Consider the following 18,543-nt stretch of genomic DNA (forward strand, 5'->3'; position numbering starts at 1 on the left):
CATATGAATGAGATGAACTCGCTCACTTTCGCATAAAGAACAAACAATCAAGAAAAGGCCAGCAAATATATATCCTTATATTCTTGAAGGTTACTACTATTAACACTGGGTTAAATCAACACTTGAAATATCAACTTAAAATTAGCACTGGTAATACATCTGGAGGAAAATGGTGAAAATGACCGTTTGGGAGAGGCAGACTTCAGCTCACTGATGGGGAAGCTCTTCTACTGCAACATTTCACCTCCAACGACTCGACCGTTAATGATTTCAAGACTTAACGTGTTCAAACAAACCTAGACCAGCACCTCAAAGGGAAGTTGCAGACTTGATGGGGCTTTCTTTATAGACACTGTCTGTTGAGACGAGGGCCCCTGTAACCTAGTTGCAGACTTGATGGGGCTTTCTTTATAGACACTGTTGAGACGAGGGCCCCTGTAACCTAGTTGCAGACTTGATGGGCTTTCTTTATACACACTGGCTGTTGAGACGAGGGCCCCTGTAACCTAGTTGCAGACTTGATGGGGCTTTCTTTATAGACACTGTCTGTTGAGACGAGGGCCCCTGTAACCTAGTTGCAGACTTGATGGGCTTTCTTTATACACACTGGCTGTTGAGACGAGGGCCCCTGTAACCTAGTTGCAGACTTGATGGGGCTTTCTTTATAGACACTGTTGAGACGAGGGCCCCTGTAACCTAGTTGCAGACTTGACGGGGCTTTCTTTATAGACACTGTCTGTTGAGACGAGGGCCCCTGTAACCTTGTTGCAGACTTGATGGGGCTTTCTTTATAGACACTGTCTGTTGAGACGAGGGCCCCTGTAACCTAGTTGCAAACTTGATGGGGCTTTCTTTATAGACACTGGCTGTTGAGACTAGGGCCCCTGTAACCTAGTTGCAGACTTGATGGGCTTTCTTTATAGACACTGTCTGTTGAGACGAGGGCCCCTGTAACCTAGTTGCAGACTTGATGGGGCTTTCTTTATAGACACTGGCTGTTGAGACGAGGGCCCCTGTAACCTAGTTGCAGACTTGATGGGGCTTTCTTTATAGACACTGTCTGTTGAGACGAGGGCCCCTGTAGACTTGATGGGGCTTTCTTTAGTTGCAGACTTGAGACTTGGGGCTTTCTTTATACACACTGGCTGTTGAGACGAGGGCCCCTGTAACCTAGTTGCAGACTTGATGGGGCTTTCTTTATAGACACTGGCTGTTGAGACGAGGGCCCCTGTAACCTAGTTGCAGACTTGACGGGGCTTTCTTTATAGACACTGTCTGTTGAGACGAGGGCCCCTGTAACCTTGTTGCAGACTTGATGGGGCTTTCTTTATAGACACTGTCTGTTGAGACGAGGGCCCCTGTAACCTAGTTGCAAACTTGATGGGGCTTTCTTTATAGACACTGGCTGTTGAGACTAGGGCCCCTGTAACCTAGTTGCAGACTTGATGGGCTTTCTTTATAGACACTGTCTGTTGAGACGAGGGCCCCTGTAACCTAGTTGCAGACTTGATGGGGCTTTCTTTATAGACACTGGCTGTTGAGACGAGGGCCCCTGTAACCTAGTTGCAGACTTGATGGGGCTTTCTTTATAGACACTGGCTGTTGAGACTAGGGCCCCTGTAACCTAGTTGCAGACTTGATGGGCTTTCTTTATAGACACTGTCTGTTGAGACGAGGGCCCCTGTAACCTAGTTGCAGACTTGATGGGGCTTTCTTTATAGACACTGGCTGTTGAGACGAGGGCCCCTGTAACCTAGTTGCAGACTTGATGGGGCTTTCTTTATAGACACTGTCTGTTGAGACGAGGGCCCCTGTAACCTAGTTGGGGTCTTACGGTCGGTCAATTTATATAAAGCGTTTAGGATTATTTGTCCCCTTTCATTTGAATAAACGTGTCAAAGCCAACATTCTTGTAATGTAGGCCTACCTATTTCCCTGGTATACAAGTAAAGCACTGCTTATGTATATGACAAGCGCTAGCAAGTCAATGCAATCCATCATTACGATTGTTTTAACTTAATCTTCAACAACAACAAAAAAAACTCCCATTTAGGGATTTAGTGTAGGGGCCAACCAACCGTGAGCTCTGTGGTGGTGTTCGAAACCACCTCGTCCATCTCCAACCTTCCTCCGTTGCCATCTCAAATGACTGACTTCACACGTGGCCTACCGAAAGCCAATGTGCATACATCCAACAGGCAAGTATCCAAATGACAGTGACTTCACGTGGCCTACCGAAAGCCAATGTGCATACATCCAACAGGCAAGTATCCAAATGACAGTGACTTCACGTGGCCTACCGAAAGCCAATGTGCATACATCCAACAGGCAAGTATCCAAATGACAGTGACTTCACGTGGCCTACCGAAAGCCAATGTGCATACATCCAACAGGCAAGTATCCAAATGACAGTGACTTCACGCGGCCTACCGAAAGCCAATGTGCATACATCCAACAGGCAAGTATCCAAATGACAGTGACTTCACGTGGCCTACCGAAAGCCAATGTGCATTCATCCAACAGGCAAGTATCCAAATGACAGTGACTTCACGTGGCCTACCGAAAGCCAATGTGCATACATCCAACAGGCAAGTATCCATTTTGCCAGCCATTTCTAACCCATGTTTAAAACACCCAATTCCATGGCTTTACGCCGACCATAAACATTCAGTCAAAACAACAGAGTAGCACGAACTCAATCGCTTGATGAAATCAACACCAGACTTTTAGTTCTGTTTAATTTAGATTGTTTAATGTTAATTCCATGCTGTGTTTCAGTAAGAACAATACAGGTGCTCCATCTGTGGCTCCAGTCAGATATCCAGTAGTACAAATTAGCTTTAAGTTACACATAATGCAGCAAAAAGAAAACCATGAACAATGTAAAGGAAAGAGGCAGAAAAACTATTCATTAACTCATCATGCAGGCTTGAAATCATCTACTTAGAACCCTGTCATTTTGCAATAGAAGCCAATCGAGAGCCATCTCCTCACTAAACGCCACAATGCTCCCTTGGATTTTAAAACCGCTACCAGCCACCATCTGAAATCAGCAAGTACGCACAATACAGTATTTTAGCACAAAGTACAATCCAAAACGTCACAATAGAATCACTATGGTGTAAAAGTTAAGCATTTTTTGCTCCACGTGGATATCAAGAATTTTGCCGACTTCCTCTGAAAAACTAAAGTTAAGAAGAGCACTTTGTTTAGACTTGCCCTTCGAAGGTTTAATGATTTGCATCTCTTTCACTAACACAGAAATATTACAGCTCCCACAACTAATAGACATATCAGTAATAAAAGTTCATTTCTGTAATTACATTAACAAAAAAATTCTCAAAATACATCCAGCAACTGATAAAGAGGAAAGAGCAAAAACAAAACAATAATGAAGATAAATCAGAAATGCTTGTACCAAGAAAAATACAATTATCCAGGGACTCTGTCTTTCCAAAATTGTATGTCGTCTCAATTAAGTGGTATTTATATTTAAATTGAATTAAAAAGGGCAACAAAAAAAATGTTAATGAAGAGAACTGATTATCTCTAAGACCCTGGGGGTCAGAGCTGCAGAGAGCCGCTGTCACTTGGGCGTGGTGGCTCCTGTTGGGACTGGGCTTTTTTTTTCATTTTGGGGGAGGGGAGTGTGTGGAGGCGGGGGGTCTCAAGTTGGCTGTGAGGTCTTACTGGGGCTCGTCCTCCACATCTTGCAGTGCCTCTTTGTTCTGTTGTTCTTCACCTGCTTGAAAACAAGAGAAAACGGACTGTGAGGGCTGGGCTTTCACGTTATTTACAAGAGACAACCCTCAGTCTAGGTGATCAAAATCAGTGTCCAAACAGAGATGCTGTGGAAGTATGGCATTACTCCTGTGACAGTTTTAACCTAGTCTCCAAAGTTGCAGTTGGACAAGCCGAAATGAGCCCAGTGGTGGTTTCATTCAGTGTGCCACATGTCACATCTTAGCACATGCAGTGAAACTTCAACCACTAACTACGACCTCGTAGAGCATATCAAAACCCACTTGTGTGGTGCTTCAAATAAAACAGGACATCTCAGAGTAACTAAAAAGCTTTCGAATGAAAAGTCATGTTCGGGCAATGCTTGACGACAACCGAATAGATTGCTTCCGTTTATAATTGAGAAGCAAGTTTGATTTGTGAATTTCTCCTTAGCCATCTAGCTAATGCAGTAACATACTATATTTAAATCCCTCTTGATAAATCTGCCCAAGACTCTATACCCAAGTACTATATTCCCAACATCAGCCACTATATTGTACTGGCGTTCCGTTCCTAGTGAGACAACTGTCTATTTGTGTCACGCTACAGGACGCCAGGCAGACAGAATGACACAGCGCTTACGGGACTGGATGTAGATAAATGTCACCCAGTCAAAGACAGACGGGATATCCCATACAGCCGCTCAACAACTGATGCCATGCTGTTAGTCCTCCATTCTCCACGATACACGGCTCACACGATAGCTACGGAGAACAGGCACCATCCATCAAAAGACCAGGCAGGCGACGACAGAGCGTCAGACTCTACACACAAACCAATGTGCTAACTTGGTGAGACACCTTGCAGCCCCACGGAGAAAGATCGTCACCTTGTACCCACAGAGCTGTCCTACAGAACCCAATAATCTGTCAGCTGTCCGAGACACATGGAAATCAGCACGTGAAAAAGACAATTGCTCCAAATAAATGCATTACTGATACACCAGTGATTTTTTTTTAATCACCGCGTAGAAGAAAAATTCATAAGACACACAGTGTGTAAACATACAACTTTCCCTGTCACACAAACTGATGATGGGTGAGTGGCGTTGCTGTGAGTTAGTAGTGAAGGGGGACAGAACACAAACTGATGGGTGAGTGGCGTTGCTGTGAGTTAGTAGTGAAGGGGGACAGAACACAAACGAGTCAAACCAGATGCAGAAAACACTTACAAAGTACAGATTATGGGAAATAAACGGCTGTTTTGTTCCGTTAGGATTCTACACAAACGGAAGGAGAGAGATGAGAGATGAGTCCGACATTATGATGAAGGTATTATGATGAAGTTTGAAGAAGCTTCAACTAAGCAATGCGGAAGGAACTGCAAGGTGAGAGGCACAAGGTTGGGTTAGAGATGGACGGAGAATGGAGACGTTAGCGTAATGATCCACGTCAGCAGCTCTGAAAAGAGCCGAATAACCAACAGCACACAACTCAACAAGATTGAGGGCTACACTCGTGGTAGGATAGCATCCGTTTACAAACATATTGTAATGGACTAGTTCTTCAAAAAAAATGGCAACGGCTAAGTGCTGTAATATTGTAAGCATACCTCAGGCTGGAGGAATTGAGCATGCTCTCAAAAAGCTCTCATTTCCCCCTTCGTAATATGACCAACTTCCTCCGTGCATTCTAAAAAGTCCAGGGGCCTCTCACTCACACTTACCATCTCCCTGCATGTCTGAAGTCCATAGTGTCAGGTTGTCGCGTAACAACTGCATGATTAGTGTGGAGTCCTTGTAGCTTTCTTCACTCAGCGTGTCCAGCTCTGCGATGGCGTCATCGAACGCAGCCTTCGCCAACCTGCAGTCCAAACACGAGTATTATGTCACACTTGTATCAAGAGAATAGGTCACCATATTGAATCCACATTTAAAAAATGAGATATTTTAAGTTAGAAGCCTATCAAGGGAGAGCCGCGTGAGGTACTTGCCTGCAGGCACGGTCAGGCGAGTTGAGGATTTCATAGTAAAATACGGAGAAGTTAAGAGCGAGGCCTAGGCGAATGGGGTGTGTAGGTGGCAGTTCAATCATGGCGATGTCGCTCGCAGCTTTGTAGGCGACCAAACTGTTCTCGGCAGCCTCCTTCCTGTCGTTCCCGGTGGCAAACTCAGCCAGATACCTGTGGTAATCGCCTTTCCTGAGGGAAGAGCAAGACGGAGAAGTATCAGTGGGCCACCGTGGTGTAAAAGATGAGCAACAAATGGATGGAGGATAAATGTCAGACAAGCCGGAATTCCTGATTTAGCAGGAGGAAGCACAATCCCTGCTCTATGCTTTATTCTAGAGCCATTAAGAGTTTTTCAGATGGGACGTTACCGGGGGTCCTGACTCTGTGGTCACTAAAGATCCCATGGCACTTAAGAGTAGGGGTGTTAACCCCGGTGTCCTGGCTAAATTCTTAATCTGGCCTTCATACCATCGAGGCCACCTAATCATGCCCTGGTTTACAATTGGCTCATTCACCCCCCCTCCTCCTCTCCCCTGTAACTATTCCCTAGGTCATTGCTGTAAATGACAATGTGTTCTCAGTCAATTTACTGGGTAAAATAAGGGTTAAATAAAATAAATACAAATAGTTGTGGAATACTATTCTAACAGGGTCTTTAAAAAAACACCAAGAACCATCTACCAAGCATCTATTCCCAAACAAGTGAAGAGGCTCGTTCGTACATTTTGTAGTAGAAGACCTTGGACTCTCCCGTGTTGGCAGCTGGAATAAGGTGCTTGTCCAGCACATCCAAAATGTCATTACAGATTGACTTCAGCTCGTTCTCAACCTGCAGGAGAAAATGACTGAAAGTGTAACCAGCCACTGGCACAATGTTAGGCACAACAAGCAACACTCAACAATACACAAATGGTATCATTCAGGTGAATTAGCCTAAATTATTTTATATCATTCACAATTTTCTCCAGTGGAAACGCTACCATATTGATTTAAGAGTGCTGCAGGTCAAATGCTTCTCCCATCGTGTCAGATCTCTCTCGTACCAGTTCTACACGAATGCACTCAGTGACTCAGACTTCTGGGCTTACTCACTGTTTGCCTGTATTCCCGGATCATTTTCAATTTGTCTTCTCCACCCTTGTTTTCTTCCCTTTGTTCAATACTGCTGATTATCCTCCATGATGCTCTCCTCGCCCCAATGACATTTTTGTAGGCCACTGATAGCAGGTTTCGCTCCTCGACTGTTAGTTCCACATCCAACCCGGCCACTCTCTTCATGGACTCCACCATTTCTGTGGGGAGCAGAGAGGAAGTCGTAAGTAATTGGGGCTGAAAGATCATAAACAAAATAAAACCACGGGACAAAGTTTGATGACTTCAGAGTTTTTTTTCTCCTTTTCTTATGATGAAGTTACAGATTTTAATTTCTCAACCTAACAATCCCAATCATACAAAGTCCTATTTACAAGCGTCTCAGTTTCTGGGCCTGTATTCACAGAGTCTCAGAGTAGATCTATGATCAATTTTGCCTAATCGATCATAATGAATGTGAATAAGGACAGGTGAGACATGATTCTAGGTCAGTATGCCTACTCTGATGTGCCGAATAAATACAGGTTCTTGATCATAAGATCTTGGAAGGTAGTGTCTTCTGCAACATTTAGGCTTAATTCAGCCATGCCGAGGCATTCATTCTACAAGACTACATCTATACCCAATCAATGTATACCCAGTGACAAGGTACATAACCATACCTTTCAGAAACAGATAGTTACATCAGTGTCAAGAATGAGAGCAGCATGTCTGTGAATAATCGCATTTAATTTGAGGGTGAAGTAAAGCAGCTAAACTGGTTTTACTTCGGGGCAAATCAAAGTTGCATGTGGCCAGCCAGACATGACCATGCCCTGTAATAACACATCTAAAAACAGCTTCTGCTTCATGCCAATTGACAGGCACGTTAGCTAGCTTGCTAACGTAGCTACCTACGTCAAAAATTGCTTATCATTGGGGTAGGTTTTGTTTCAGGTCAGTCTTCGATACGTCACACCCAGATAGCAGGCTATGGCTAACGTTGGACCACGAGAAGTTTAGTAAACTAGGGTAGGGTATTTGGCAGGCCAACAGGTTTACATATTTCGATTGCCATCTAGTACTGTAGTGTATGTTTACATTGGCTGACATTGTTTGGGAAAAGTAATCCCCACGTAGCTAGTACATATAAACGTTAGCTGGCTAACGCGTTAACTAACTACCACCCCACTTGCTTGCTAACGTTAGCAACATAGCTCTCGCACCATCAATAATCCGCCATTTTGTATTCTCTTTAAATGAATCATATATTTAAACAAATCTGGTTAAGTGGCTATCGTATTGGCTAATTAACGTTAGCTACACAGCTAGCTAGTTAAGCTAATGCGATAGCTCACGTTAGCGCACTGACTTCACCGTCGAGGCCCCCCCCGCAAGAGGGAGGATGAGTGAGTGCAAGTGGTAGCTATGTTGGTAGCTACTAGCCAGCTAACGTTAGCTAACTGGTGAAGAAAAAAATCCAGGAACGAACATGTCCCTCCATCGAATAATACAATTGTCTCTTACCGTCATATCTCTCAGCCTGTTCGGCGAGTTTAGCCTGATATACTAACTCATCCCGATCGCCCATTTTGTTCCGAGTGTCGAATAGTCTAGTTTAACTGACAAATTGCTATAAAGGCTCGACAGTAGCTGCTACTAGGTCAATCTGTCGGTGGTTCCTGGAAAATCAACGGATAGATCAGTGGCGTTTCCACCCCACCGGTTGTACTGGAGTAAAAAAAAAATGGCGAAAATCTACATCCGGGAACCTTTCCACACCACACACGCATTACCTCCATTGAGGATCACCCCTTGCTCAGAAAAACCCCTCCCATTTTTACACGGCTTGGCAACCAGTGACTCCAGACATTTCCATTTCCACCCACAGTACCATTATCATGTTTTTATTATTTTTAAAGCATGATAAGGCTTTCTCATTCTGTCTTCTTAACCAGAACACATGAAACAGGCTGGCTGTGATATCTTTAACAAATCTGGGACCAAGTTTTGGTAGACAGGCCTGCAATAATAATCAGCTGTCTGGATATTTAAATACAAATAAACACCCAAGTAGGCCAACTGGCTTTTTGTAGGTCTATGTTATGTGTAACAGTATAACTTCAGTCCGTCCCCTCGCCCCTACCCGGGCTCGAACCAGGGACCCTCTACACACATCAACAACTGACACCCACAAAGCATCGTTACCCATCGTGCCAAAACCCGCGGACCTTGCAGAGCAAGATTATTAGCGTGCTAACGCTGTTAGCACGCACCACCGCTAACTAGCTAGCCATTTCACGTCGGTTACATATGACAAGTGAGACAAATTATGAATGGAAAAAAAGGCATTGCAGTTTGATCTCACATTTATGACAATCCACAAGATTGATAGGGTACAGTATTTTCATTTGCCAATCCTTTGACTTTATTTACTATGTATATCTTAACACATTACATGCTACAGAAAATAAATGGCAATTTCAATTGTCTTGAAAGAATATAGTGTTAGAATACAATGGCACATTTTGATATCATCACAATTTCCATTTGCGGTTGCCAACCAAGCCCCATTATGAAAGGTAATGACTTCCACAGGGTTACAAAAATACAATACTTTAAAATATTTATAGGCCCGATTGACAAAACAAAATCATAAAAATAAGAGCAGATTACATAAACGGGCATGCATTGAGAGAATGAATGAAAGAAAAAGCAGACATGATTTAACAGATGTTAATACTGGAGTAACTGATTACAAATAAACTAACTGTAATCAGTTACATTACCAGCTAAAATATTGTAACCAGATTAGTTACTTTAGAAAAACTAGTTGATTACTTGTAAATTCAGAAAGGATGTTTGCGGGGAAAAAATACATTGCCACCTTTCTGTTTTCTCAATGACATTCAATTTCGCATTGAAAAAAAGGTGCAAGTTTAGATTTGTTATACCTGACCGGGTCTGACCACAGGTCAGAGACCACTATGACACCCCAAATGTGTTTGATGGTTCCTTTTCCATCTTCTTTTAATGCTTCTGAAGGGGAAAGTAATCAGATTGTTACTGAGTTTGGGTAATCCAAAAGTTTGAACAGTTTTGAACAGGTAACTATTAACTGATTACATTTAGAAAGTAACCTACCCAACCGTGCCCTTAAACATAGATTGTGGCATAAATTGGCTATAAAACAGTTTGTCAGTCGGTCCGAAAGCTACAATTATACAGAGAAATGGTACAAGTTTGAGGACAATGAAAAAATCCCTGTGGTTTCAGGACAATCCAATTGTCGAAAGGTTATAGATTCTATTCCTCTGGATTTTGCAGCATCTAATACCCAGAACCTACATCTGAGGACAGCAGACGGTGTATTTTGGATGAGGTACTACATAATTGGAGTTTAACTCGTATTACCATACTCAAGTCTTCACACCCTGACAATGCATGCATTTGGATTTTTCACAGCTGCATCATACATTTTGGGCTAAATTACCTTAGATTATATATATAAAAAATTTAAAAAGCCAGCACAAGTTCTGCCACAGACAATGAACACACAGCAGAAAATGCAAGAAAAGCAATTGGAAAGGGAGGGGCCTGAACTTGCAAGTCATTGTAAAAATGATTGACTAAAGTGCATTCTGAAAATATTTCACCTCCAGCATCCTCAACACAGACAACTGTATTGATCAACATGGGCTAAAGCTCGGAGGCAGACAAGCACTTCGGTTCACCCAGCACCTCTCTGCCTAATGCTGTTCTACTGAAGACGAGGTAACCCATTTCTCAAGTCACCTCTGCCTTAATCTATGGGAAACCACTCTAGGAGGTGACGTTATCCAAGTGAATTTCAGGGGCACATTCAGTGGGGCGCAAAGCGTAAGAATGGTCTGTATGATGCTGTGCCAGGGAGCAAACTTAGCCAGTATCCTACATGATAGGAATGGAAAGTTCATCGTCATGTGTCAACAGGTGGACTTAACTGTGATCTCTACACCTATTCAAAGTTGACAGTCTAAGTAATAGTGTGGTGGTTTGTGGATTTAGTTTGGTGGTTTGTGGATGCATGCAAATGAAAGTGTGTTTTTCTCACTCTATTACACTAATGAATACAGACAGACATCAATTCTCAAAATATAGTGGATGACGGGAATCTAGAACGGAAAAGTGAGAACTCAGTGTCAATGCAGTGCCTTGACCTTGTAACCAACGTGTACAGGAGAACAAGTACTTCCGTAATCAGTATAGAATCTAAAAGCTTCCAAGGAGAAATACAATTCATGTTACCATTGAGCTTATGTCATACAAAAAAAATGTAATTTTAACCATCAATCCTTGGCTATGGTATTATATGATATGGCAGAATGTTTCCACGACCCTGGCACATCATACAAAAGGCATCTCCAATATTTAGAACAAGTTAACAGCCGTGGGTGGGAAAGAACGACGTCTCAGTGATTCAGAGTAGGAGTGGAGCAGACAAAGGCTTGTCAAAGAGCACAGACAAGCAAGGCAAGACAGACAAACAAGTAAGACAGAGAGGGTCAGCGCCTGACAATACCGCAAGCTCACAACATAGCCGACACATTTGACGAGATCTCCGCAATAGTGGTGGACTGGCAATCTTACTTCTCAGAAAAACGAGGCCAAAAAAACAAAAACAAAAAAAGACATGATATTAGCATGTAATGGTTCTCAATAATTTCATAACGATATGTTCTTTTTTTCCCTTACAAAAAGACTACTAGTTACTTGGTCGTGGATTTGTAGTGAGGATGATAGTTTTGTGTACAGTGTAGTGTCATTCTAACGGCTCTCTTCGACAGCCAGAGAAAAGTGTTTCTCCATGGATCTCTGTGTGTACGATTCCAGCCCAAGAGAGCATTTCGACCACACACTCCCCATCTTCCTCTTTGTATTACACAGCCGCTGTCCTCATCCCATCAGACAAGGCCTGAGTCTTTCTTCTTTAGAAGGGGAATGTGTGTGTGTTTTGATAGAGCTGGCCATGGTGCTGAAGTGGTATAAATAATGGTGGTGTGTGAGACGAAGACACAGCGTAATGATGATCTAACATGGCCAACTGAGGAAGAGGAAGTGGTGTGTGTGTCTGAGTGTGGAGGCTGCTGATTGGCACAGGGCCGATGGTGGCATGTGAGGGAGTGAGTGTCTGTGTGTGTGTAAGGGCAGGGTGAGGGATGGGAGGAGCCCAAGGAGCCCAGTGTCCACTCTCAGCTCACGTCGTCCTCGGGGTTATTATGGTCCAGCAGCTTAACATGTGTGAAGGGGAAGTGGCCTCGTTTGCCCTTGCACTCGCCCTCCCACTGGCCGTTCACATTGATCTTTGTCACCTTCACCATGTCGCCCACCTGCAGGAAGAGAAGGACTCGTCAAACAGACAGACCCGGGTCATGTTCATCAGGGCACGCTACGGAAAACATTTCAAAACACTTTTCAACGGAATACAAAAATGTGCGTTGCTTACTGGACAAGTCCAGGGAGACGCTCCCCGTTTCAGTCCGTTTGGTGCCCAATGAACACGGTGTTCACCCTGTAATGAACTTGTTGCAGCTTGATAGCCACTTGTGAAACTTTGTCTATGTATCGCAGCGGTTCATTTGGCCTCGCAAAAACACAAACCGTGGGCGCAACTAAAGACAAACCAGTATTCCAGAGGTTAATTTGTTGGTTCACCCTGTAGGCCTCTTCATTACAGTTGGACAAGCCTTCTAAATAGAGTGAAGTTCTCTCATCGACTAGGAGGTGACCAGGAAGTCTGTGCAGGGGCTAATCATTAAACCTATATACCTCCTGAGTCATACCACTGGCAAACACCTTTAGAGGGTAAATATCCTGTTTGTTATCATTGGAGCGCTGTGCTGACTGATTCTTGGGTGGATAGAAAATATAACCTGTCTGGGACCCAAAAGTGTATAACATTTAGCCAACATTTTCACACAAGTCTTTGACATTACTTTCCCGTCCTTGTAAGTAGCTTAACACAGAGGACAAACAGACTACTTCCACCCTGTAGCTGATTCCATCAAGACAGAAAGGCCAGAAAGTGAACATTGCGTATCTGTTTCAATGTTACTGTTCCTTCTCTCCAGTCTTCCCTCTCTCCAAGCAGGTTAGGAGGGGCTGAGCCTAAGACCGCTGGCTTGTCGCCCAGAGGCCGTTCTGGCTCAGAGTAATGTCCTCATGAAAGGAAATATTCCTCTACACAAAGTATTTCCTTCCCACAACGACCTCTGCTTTGGAAGCCCTCTTTCCCCTTCCGGACAGTTAGTTAAGACAGTCAGTGAGGGAGGGAGCCTCTGGCAGCATTCTCTAATGAGCTTTAGAGCAGTTGGCCATTGAGTTCAGACTGACTGACCACCACCCTGTATGCACTGGGTCATATTCATTAGGGTAAAATGTTTTGCTTCTAGGACAAGATCAGGAAAGTCCCTCCCCATTTCAGTCCATTATGTGTTTGGTGACTAATGGACACGACCCAAACTACCTTCTTTAACAAGCCTAGCGGCTGGGACACAGAGGCATGCAACTGGTTAAGAAGCTGAGTAGGAAGTCACAGACAACAAGTCACAGAGGCCACATACCAACTCCTTCATTCCTTCCAGCAGTGAGCGGAAAAGTAAGACAACTTGGAATGACCCACTGGGAAGGAACTTAGGGGTAACTTGGAATGACCCACTGGGAAGGAACCTAGGGGTCACTTGGAATGACCCACTGGGAAGGAACCTAGGGGTCACTTGGAATGACCCACTGGGAAGGAACCTAGGGGTCACTTGGAATGACCCACTGGGAAGGAACCTAGGGGTCACTTGGAATGACCCACTGGGAAGGAACCTAGGGGTCACTTGGAATGACCCACTGGGAAGGAACCTAGGGGGAACCTAGGGGTCACTTGGAATGACCCACTGGGAAGGGGTCAACCCACTGGGAAGGAACCTAGGGTCACTTGGAATGACCCACTGGGAAGGAACCTAGGGGTCACTTGGAATGACCCAAGGAACTGGGGGTAAGGAACCCACTGGGAAGGAACCTAGGGGTAACTTGGAATGACCCACTGGGAAGGAACCTAGGGGTAACTTGGAATGACCCACTGGGAAGGAACCTAGGGGTAACTTGGAATGACCCACTGGGAAGGAACCTAGGGGTAACTTGGAATGACCCACTGGGAAGGAACCTGGGGTAACCCCACTGGGAAGGAACCTAGGGGTAACTTGGAATGACCCACTGGGAAGGAACCTAGGGGTAACTTGGAATGGCCCACTGGGAAGGAACCTAGGAGTAACTTGGAATGACCCACTGGGAAGGAACCTAGGGTCTTCCCCAGATTATGACTTTACAACAGATGAAACCAGTCCCAGTAGCGAGGATGACCAATTAGACACTGATATTGGCATTACAAATATAACAGTACAGACAACCATTCAGAAATGTCATTAATTCAATATCATTCTAAAATCATAGTTTTTTTTAAGGAATAAAAAAAAAGTGTTTTGATTCTCTGGCCTCAATCTTGACATAATGCCAAAGAAAATATATGTTGTACAAGACCAGTCATTATTAGCTTCATTGCACTGAAGGCTGAAGACAAAGGAAAATCCATGACAAAATGAGGAGGATCAAAGAATCTGAGAGAGGGATGATGAATAAAGGGAAAGAGGAGATGAGAGAATGAGAGAGCACAGCTAGGTAGGTACCTCTAAGGCAAGGGCGGTCTTGTCGTAGGCATTGGGCACCCTCTTCTGGATGGCCCTGGCAAAGACGGGTCCGTTCTGCAGGTTGGGCAGAGGTGTGGGCTGGGCGTACTGGCTCGGGTCTAGCAGAGGAGGGCCCTGAACACTTGAGCCGTCTACCGAGCCCACCCCACCTGGACCCCCTGTTCCAAGGCCCCCCGAGGTGGGAGAGGCCGGTCGGTACTTCTCCACGTAGGGCACAGGGATCATCCCGGCACGCCCCTCTAAATTCTGAGCGTTCCACCACTGCTCCTCAGGCTTCTCCAGGACCCGCAGGATGTCGCCCTTTTTGAAAGGCAGATCTTCATCGTCGTTGCCTGGGAAGTCGAAGAGGGCACGGACCATCTCGTCTTCCTGCCGCTGCGGCGGGCCTCCAGCACCTGCGTTGACGCTGACCAAGGGAGAGTGTTTGGCCTTGTTGATGGGCTCTATCAGAGTGGTGGTGTCCAGGTAGTGGATCTTGTAGAACTCCAGCAGGGAGTGGAGGGCGTCAAACTCCTGGTCCCCTATGCGGAACCGTGGAGGCACCTGGCCTGGGAGAGGAGGGGGGGGAAAGAGGGATGAGTAGAAAAGAAGGAAAAAACAACCGAAACCATTTCACTGGCCAAAGGTATTAGGCTTTGTTAACTGCCGTGTGAATTACCACATTTCTGGTCCATTAAAAAGGCAGCGGACTATATATTTGACCTTTGGTTGAACCAAAATGTCACTGTCTGGTTGATTCACTTGTAGGAAGTTAATCTTACATTATTTTGCCTACGGAGCTGTGAGGGGAACGGCACCTCAGTACCTCCAGGCTCTGATCAGGCCCTACACCCAAACAAGGGCACTGCGTTCATCCACCTCTGGCCTGCTCGCCTCCCTACCACTGAGGAAGTACAGTTCCCGCTCAGCCCAGTCAAAACTGTTCGCTGCTCTGGCCCCCCAATGGTGGAACAAACTCCCTCACGACGCCAGGACAGCGGAGTCAATCACCACCTTCCGGAGACACCTGAAACCCCACCTCTTTAAGGAATACCTAGGATAGGATAAAGTAATCCCTCTCACCCCCCCTCCCCCTGAAAAGATTTAGATGCACTACTGTTCCACTGGAGGTCATAAGGTGAATGCACCAATTTGTAAGTCGCTCTGGATAAGAGCGTCTGCTAAATGACTTAAATGTAAATGTAAATTATTTTCCAAATAAAGGCAAATGAACGTGGAGTGGCTTGCTGGATGAATCTTTATTGGGTTGCATGCGTTATAGTGCATCTGGTTGCATTGAAGTCATACAAGAACGTATACCCTGAAGGTTCCTTTATTCTGCAGCCCCAAACCATGTCTCTCTTACCTGAGCCAGACTGCCGGTTGTTGCTGATGCTGTTGATTATGTAATGCGAGACTTTGGAATTCTCTGAAACGGACAGGACGTAGTCGCCAGGGCTTGTAATTGAGTCTCTCACCAAAAACACTCCGTGTCTCTGTCCTTGTAAAAGTGAAACTGCCTCCTGTCTACTTAATCTTCCCCAGTACCAACTTGCACGATCCTCTGCGTCAAAATTTCCGGCCATGACTCCCACTCCAAAGCCGAGGCTTCACGGGCCTTCCCTTTTAATCCCCTTATCCACAACCAGCATTCAACTCATACAAAAACTTTAGCGCGTAGAACACATTTGGAAAATAGGCGACATCCGCAACTTGCTTATGCCCATCAAGTTAAAATCCAAAAGCCGGTCCTCGTACAAAACGTGTCTGATCACCCGATTAAAATATGTCGATTACAACTTACCCAACCCAGTTGTAAAACAATACGATTTTGATCAAATCTTGTAACTTGTCACAAGTAACTTCAAAAAATGAAATGGCGGATCCGGGGAAACAAAACTGACCCCATTAGCCGGATATTACGTTTTTATGCATTACGTAGAAACGTGTCAGATGAGGGTGTCCATGTTGATAAGGTCAAACATTACTTATTACTTATTTATGATAGGATATGAGATAATAATAATAATAACAGTACACATTGTATATATTAATCCAACCCATAGATTATCTAAATTGTGGTCTAATTTGATTGCCGGTCATTGTAAATAAGAATTTGTTCTTAACTGACTTGCCCAGTAAAATAAAGGTTAATTAAATTTAAAAAATAAAAAACGGAATGGGGGCAGCACATATAACACACAAATAGTAAAACAATATCATACAAACAACAGTCAAAATACACATAATGCACAATCAGTAAAACAGTCAGTAAAACATTCAGCAATAGGCAGCATTTAAGAGGCAGGGGGAAACATGCAGTTATCAGTTAAAGCTGCAATGTGTAACTTTTTGGGCTACCCGACCAAATTCACATAGAAATGTGAGTTATAGATCTGTCATTCAAATTGAAAACAAGTCTAAGAGGCCGTGTATATATATATATGTTCTATGCATATATTTCTATGCTTGATGTGCTTAAGTTTAATTTTTGCGTCTTTTGCTTTTGATATTGTACACCAGTTTCAAATGGCTGAAAATACAATATTTTTGGCTATGGAAAATATATTTCACAGTGGTTTAGATGGTACAATGATTCTCTACGGTATACTTTGTTGTTTTGTCACATTAACTGAAATTAGGCAATCTATTAGAATTTGTTTTTTAAATGTACCAATGGCCACAAAACAGCTAAGTTTCAGGTTTTTTATAAGGAAGGTCCAGTCTCTAGCAGCGGAGAATTGAAAAATCAGTTTCACCAAAGATACTGAGTGACTTGAGGATTGCCAGGTTTATGTAATTGCTGGATCTCAGGGTGCTGTTGGTGGCGGGGAGTCTTAGTAGTGAGCTGAGATAAAGGGGGTCATGCTGAGAAGGGATTTGTATATGAATATGAGCCTGTGGGTTTGACGTCATACGTGTAGGGATGGCCAGTCAATGGATTAGTATGTCACAGTGATGGGTTTTGTTAAAACGGCCATCTTCAGTTAGGTGTTCGAGCACATTCTACCTGTGTTTTGTTTTGCCAGTCAGCTCAGCCCCCATTCAGAAGGTCCTACACTTACTTGAGTTCTTATTGGTCAAGGTCACGCCAAGTATTATTATGTTAGCCTATCAGCAGCCTAGATTCCAGTGACATTCAGGGCAAGACCCCAGCATTGGCAGGGCAGAAACTTTCTTGTCCTATCCAGACGAGCACTACGTTTTCCCTCCTGCTACTCGTCCGCCTGCATGAGGCCTTTTGCTGTTCTGATGATTTATTGTTTGTGCAGCTAAACAGCCATAAACTGTCAGTTTCAATAGTGGTCAGACCTGTATGTGTGTGGATACTTTCTGTCCATTAAAACCCCTTAAACTGGAATACTTCGTTGTTCCAACCTGACAGTTTGTAGTGGTTACTACCGGCCTAAAACCAGCACTTACGTTTTTCCTCCTATTTGAGTGGTCCTTTGATTCTACAATCTACCCATATTTTTCAGGTTTGGATTGGATCACTAGTGACACAGCGTATGGCAGAGTGATAAAGTACGTCCAGTTTAAAGGAGGGCGGACTTTGGGGCCATCCTGTAGATGACATCGCCATAATCCAGCATGGGGAGTAGTGTCAATTAAACCAGCGTGTGTTTAGCAGTGTGTGAATGAGGATTTGTTCCGGATTTGACCTTTGCTTGAGGATTATTGGTGTGAGTGGAATTACAGTGCCGTGTCCAGCCAGATACCCATGGATTCGTATGAGCTGACAGATTCCAGGGCAGACCCATCTAGTGAGGTTAATTGGCTCTAAAACGTCTCAATCACCAAGGTAATGGGCTTGTTTGAGTGGTAAGGCAGAAGCAATCGACTGCAGATGAAATTCGAGGAGTGAAGTCATGGGAGGTGCTTCTGTGACAGCCGAAAGACGGACACTGACGTGGCTTGCCAACAGTAAGGCTCAATGTAACACGGCAGGGTTGCCATTGTTTAGAAAAGTTTTTCTTTGTAATGTCTCCAACCTCCCATATCACACACACACACACAATGTAGCCTA

General features: G+C 44.2%; 2 protein-coding genes across 5 annotated transcripts; both read right to left on the reverse strand.

Moving 5' to 3' along the window:
• Nucleotides 1–2,721: 2,721 nt before the first annotated feature.
• Nucleotides 2,722–8,548, reverse strand: LOC115137001 (14-3-3 protein epsilon-like). 4 transcript variants are annotated; one of them, XM_029672965.2, is made up of 7 exons: nucleotides 8,332–8,547; nucleotides 6,826–7,025; nucleotides 6,456–6,562; nucleotides 5,716–5,922; nucleotides 5,449–5,585; nucleotides 4,955–5,002; nucleotides 2,722–3,742 (listed from the first exon to the last, which is right to left on the reverse strand). In XM_029672965.2, the coding sequence occupies exons 1-6, from the start codon at nucleotides 8,393–8,395 to the stop codon at nucleotides 4,995–4,997; spliced, it is 723 nt and encodes a 240-aa protein (XP_029528825.1). In that variant the 5' UTR covers nucleotides 8,396–8,547; the 3' UTR covers nucleotides 2,722–3,742; nucleotides 4,955–4,994. The 4 variants fall into 4 exon arrangements, with proteins under 4 accessions (XP_029528825.1, XP_029528823.1, XP_029528822.1 ...); XM_029672963.2 differs by having other exon boundaries at nucleotides 2,722–3,745; XM_029672962.2 differs by lacking the exon at nucleotides 4,955–5,002 and having other exon boundaries at nucleotides 8,332–8,548.
• Nucleotides 8,549–9,196: 648 nt separating this feature from the next.
• Nucleotides 9,197–16,419, reverse strand: LOC115137000 (adapter molecule crk-like). Its single transcript, XM_029672960.2, has 3 exons — nucleotides 15,883–16,419; nucleotides 14,517–15,085; nucleotides 9,197–12,173 (listed from the first exon to the last, which is right to left on the reverse strand). The coding sequence occupies exons 1-3, from the start codon at nucleotides 16,100–16,102 to the stop codon at nucleotides 12,036–12,038; spliced, it is 927 nt and encodes a 308-aa protein (XP_029528820.1). The 5' UTR covers nucleotides 16,103–16,419; the 3' UTR covers nucleotides 9,197–12,035.
• Nucleotides 16,420–18,543: the final 2,124 nt, after the last annotated feature.

The sequence above is a fragment of the Oncorhynchus nerka genome, linkage group LG11 (genome assembly GCF_034236695.1).
Source record: "Oncorhynchus nerka isolate Pitt River linkage group LG11, Oner_Uvic_2.0, whole genome shotgun sequence".
Classification (NCBI taxonomy): domain Eukaryota; kingdom Metazoa; phylum Chordata; class Actinopteri; order Salmoniformes; family Salmonidae; genus Oncorhynchus; species Oncorhynchus nerka.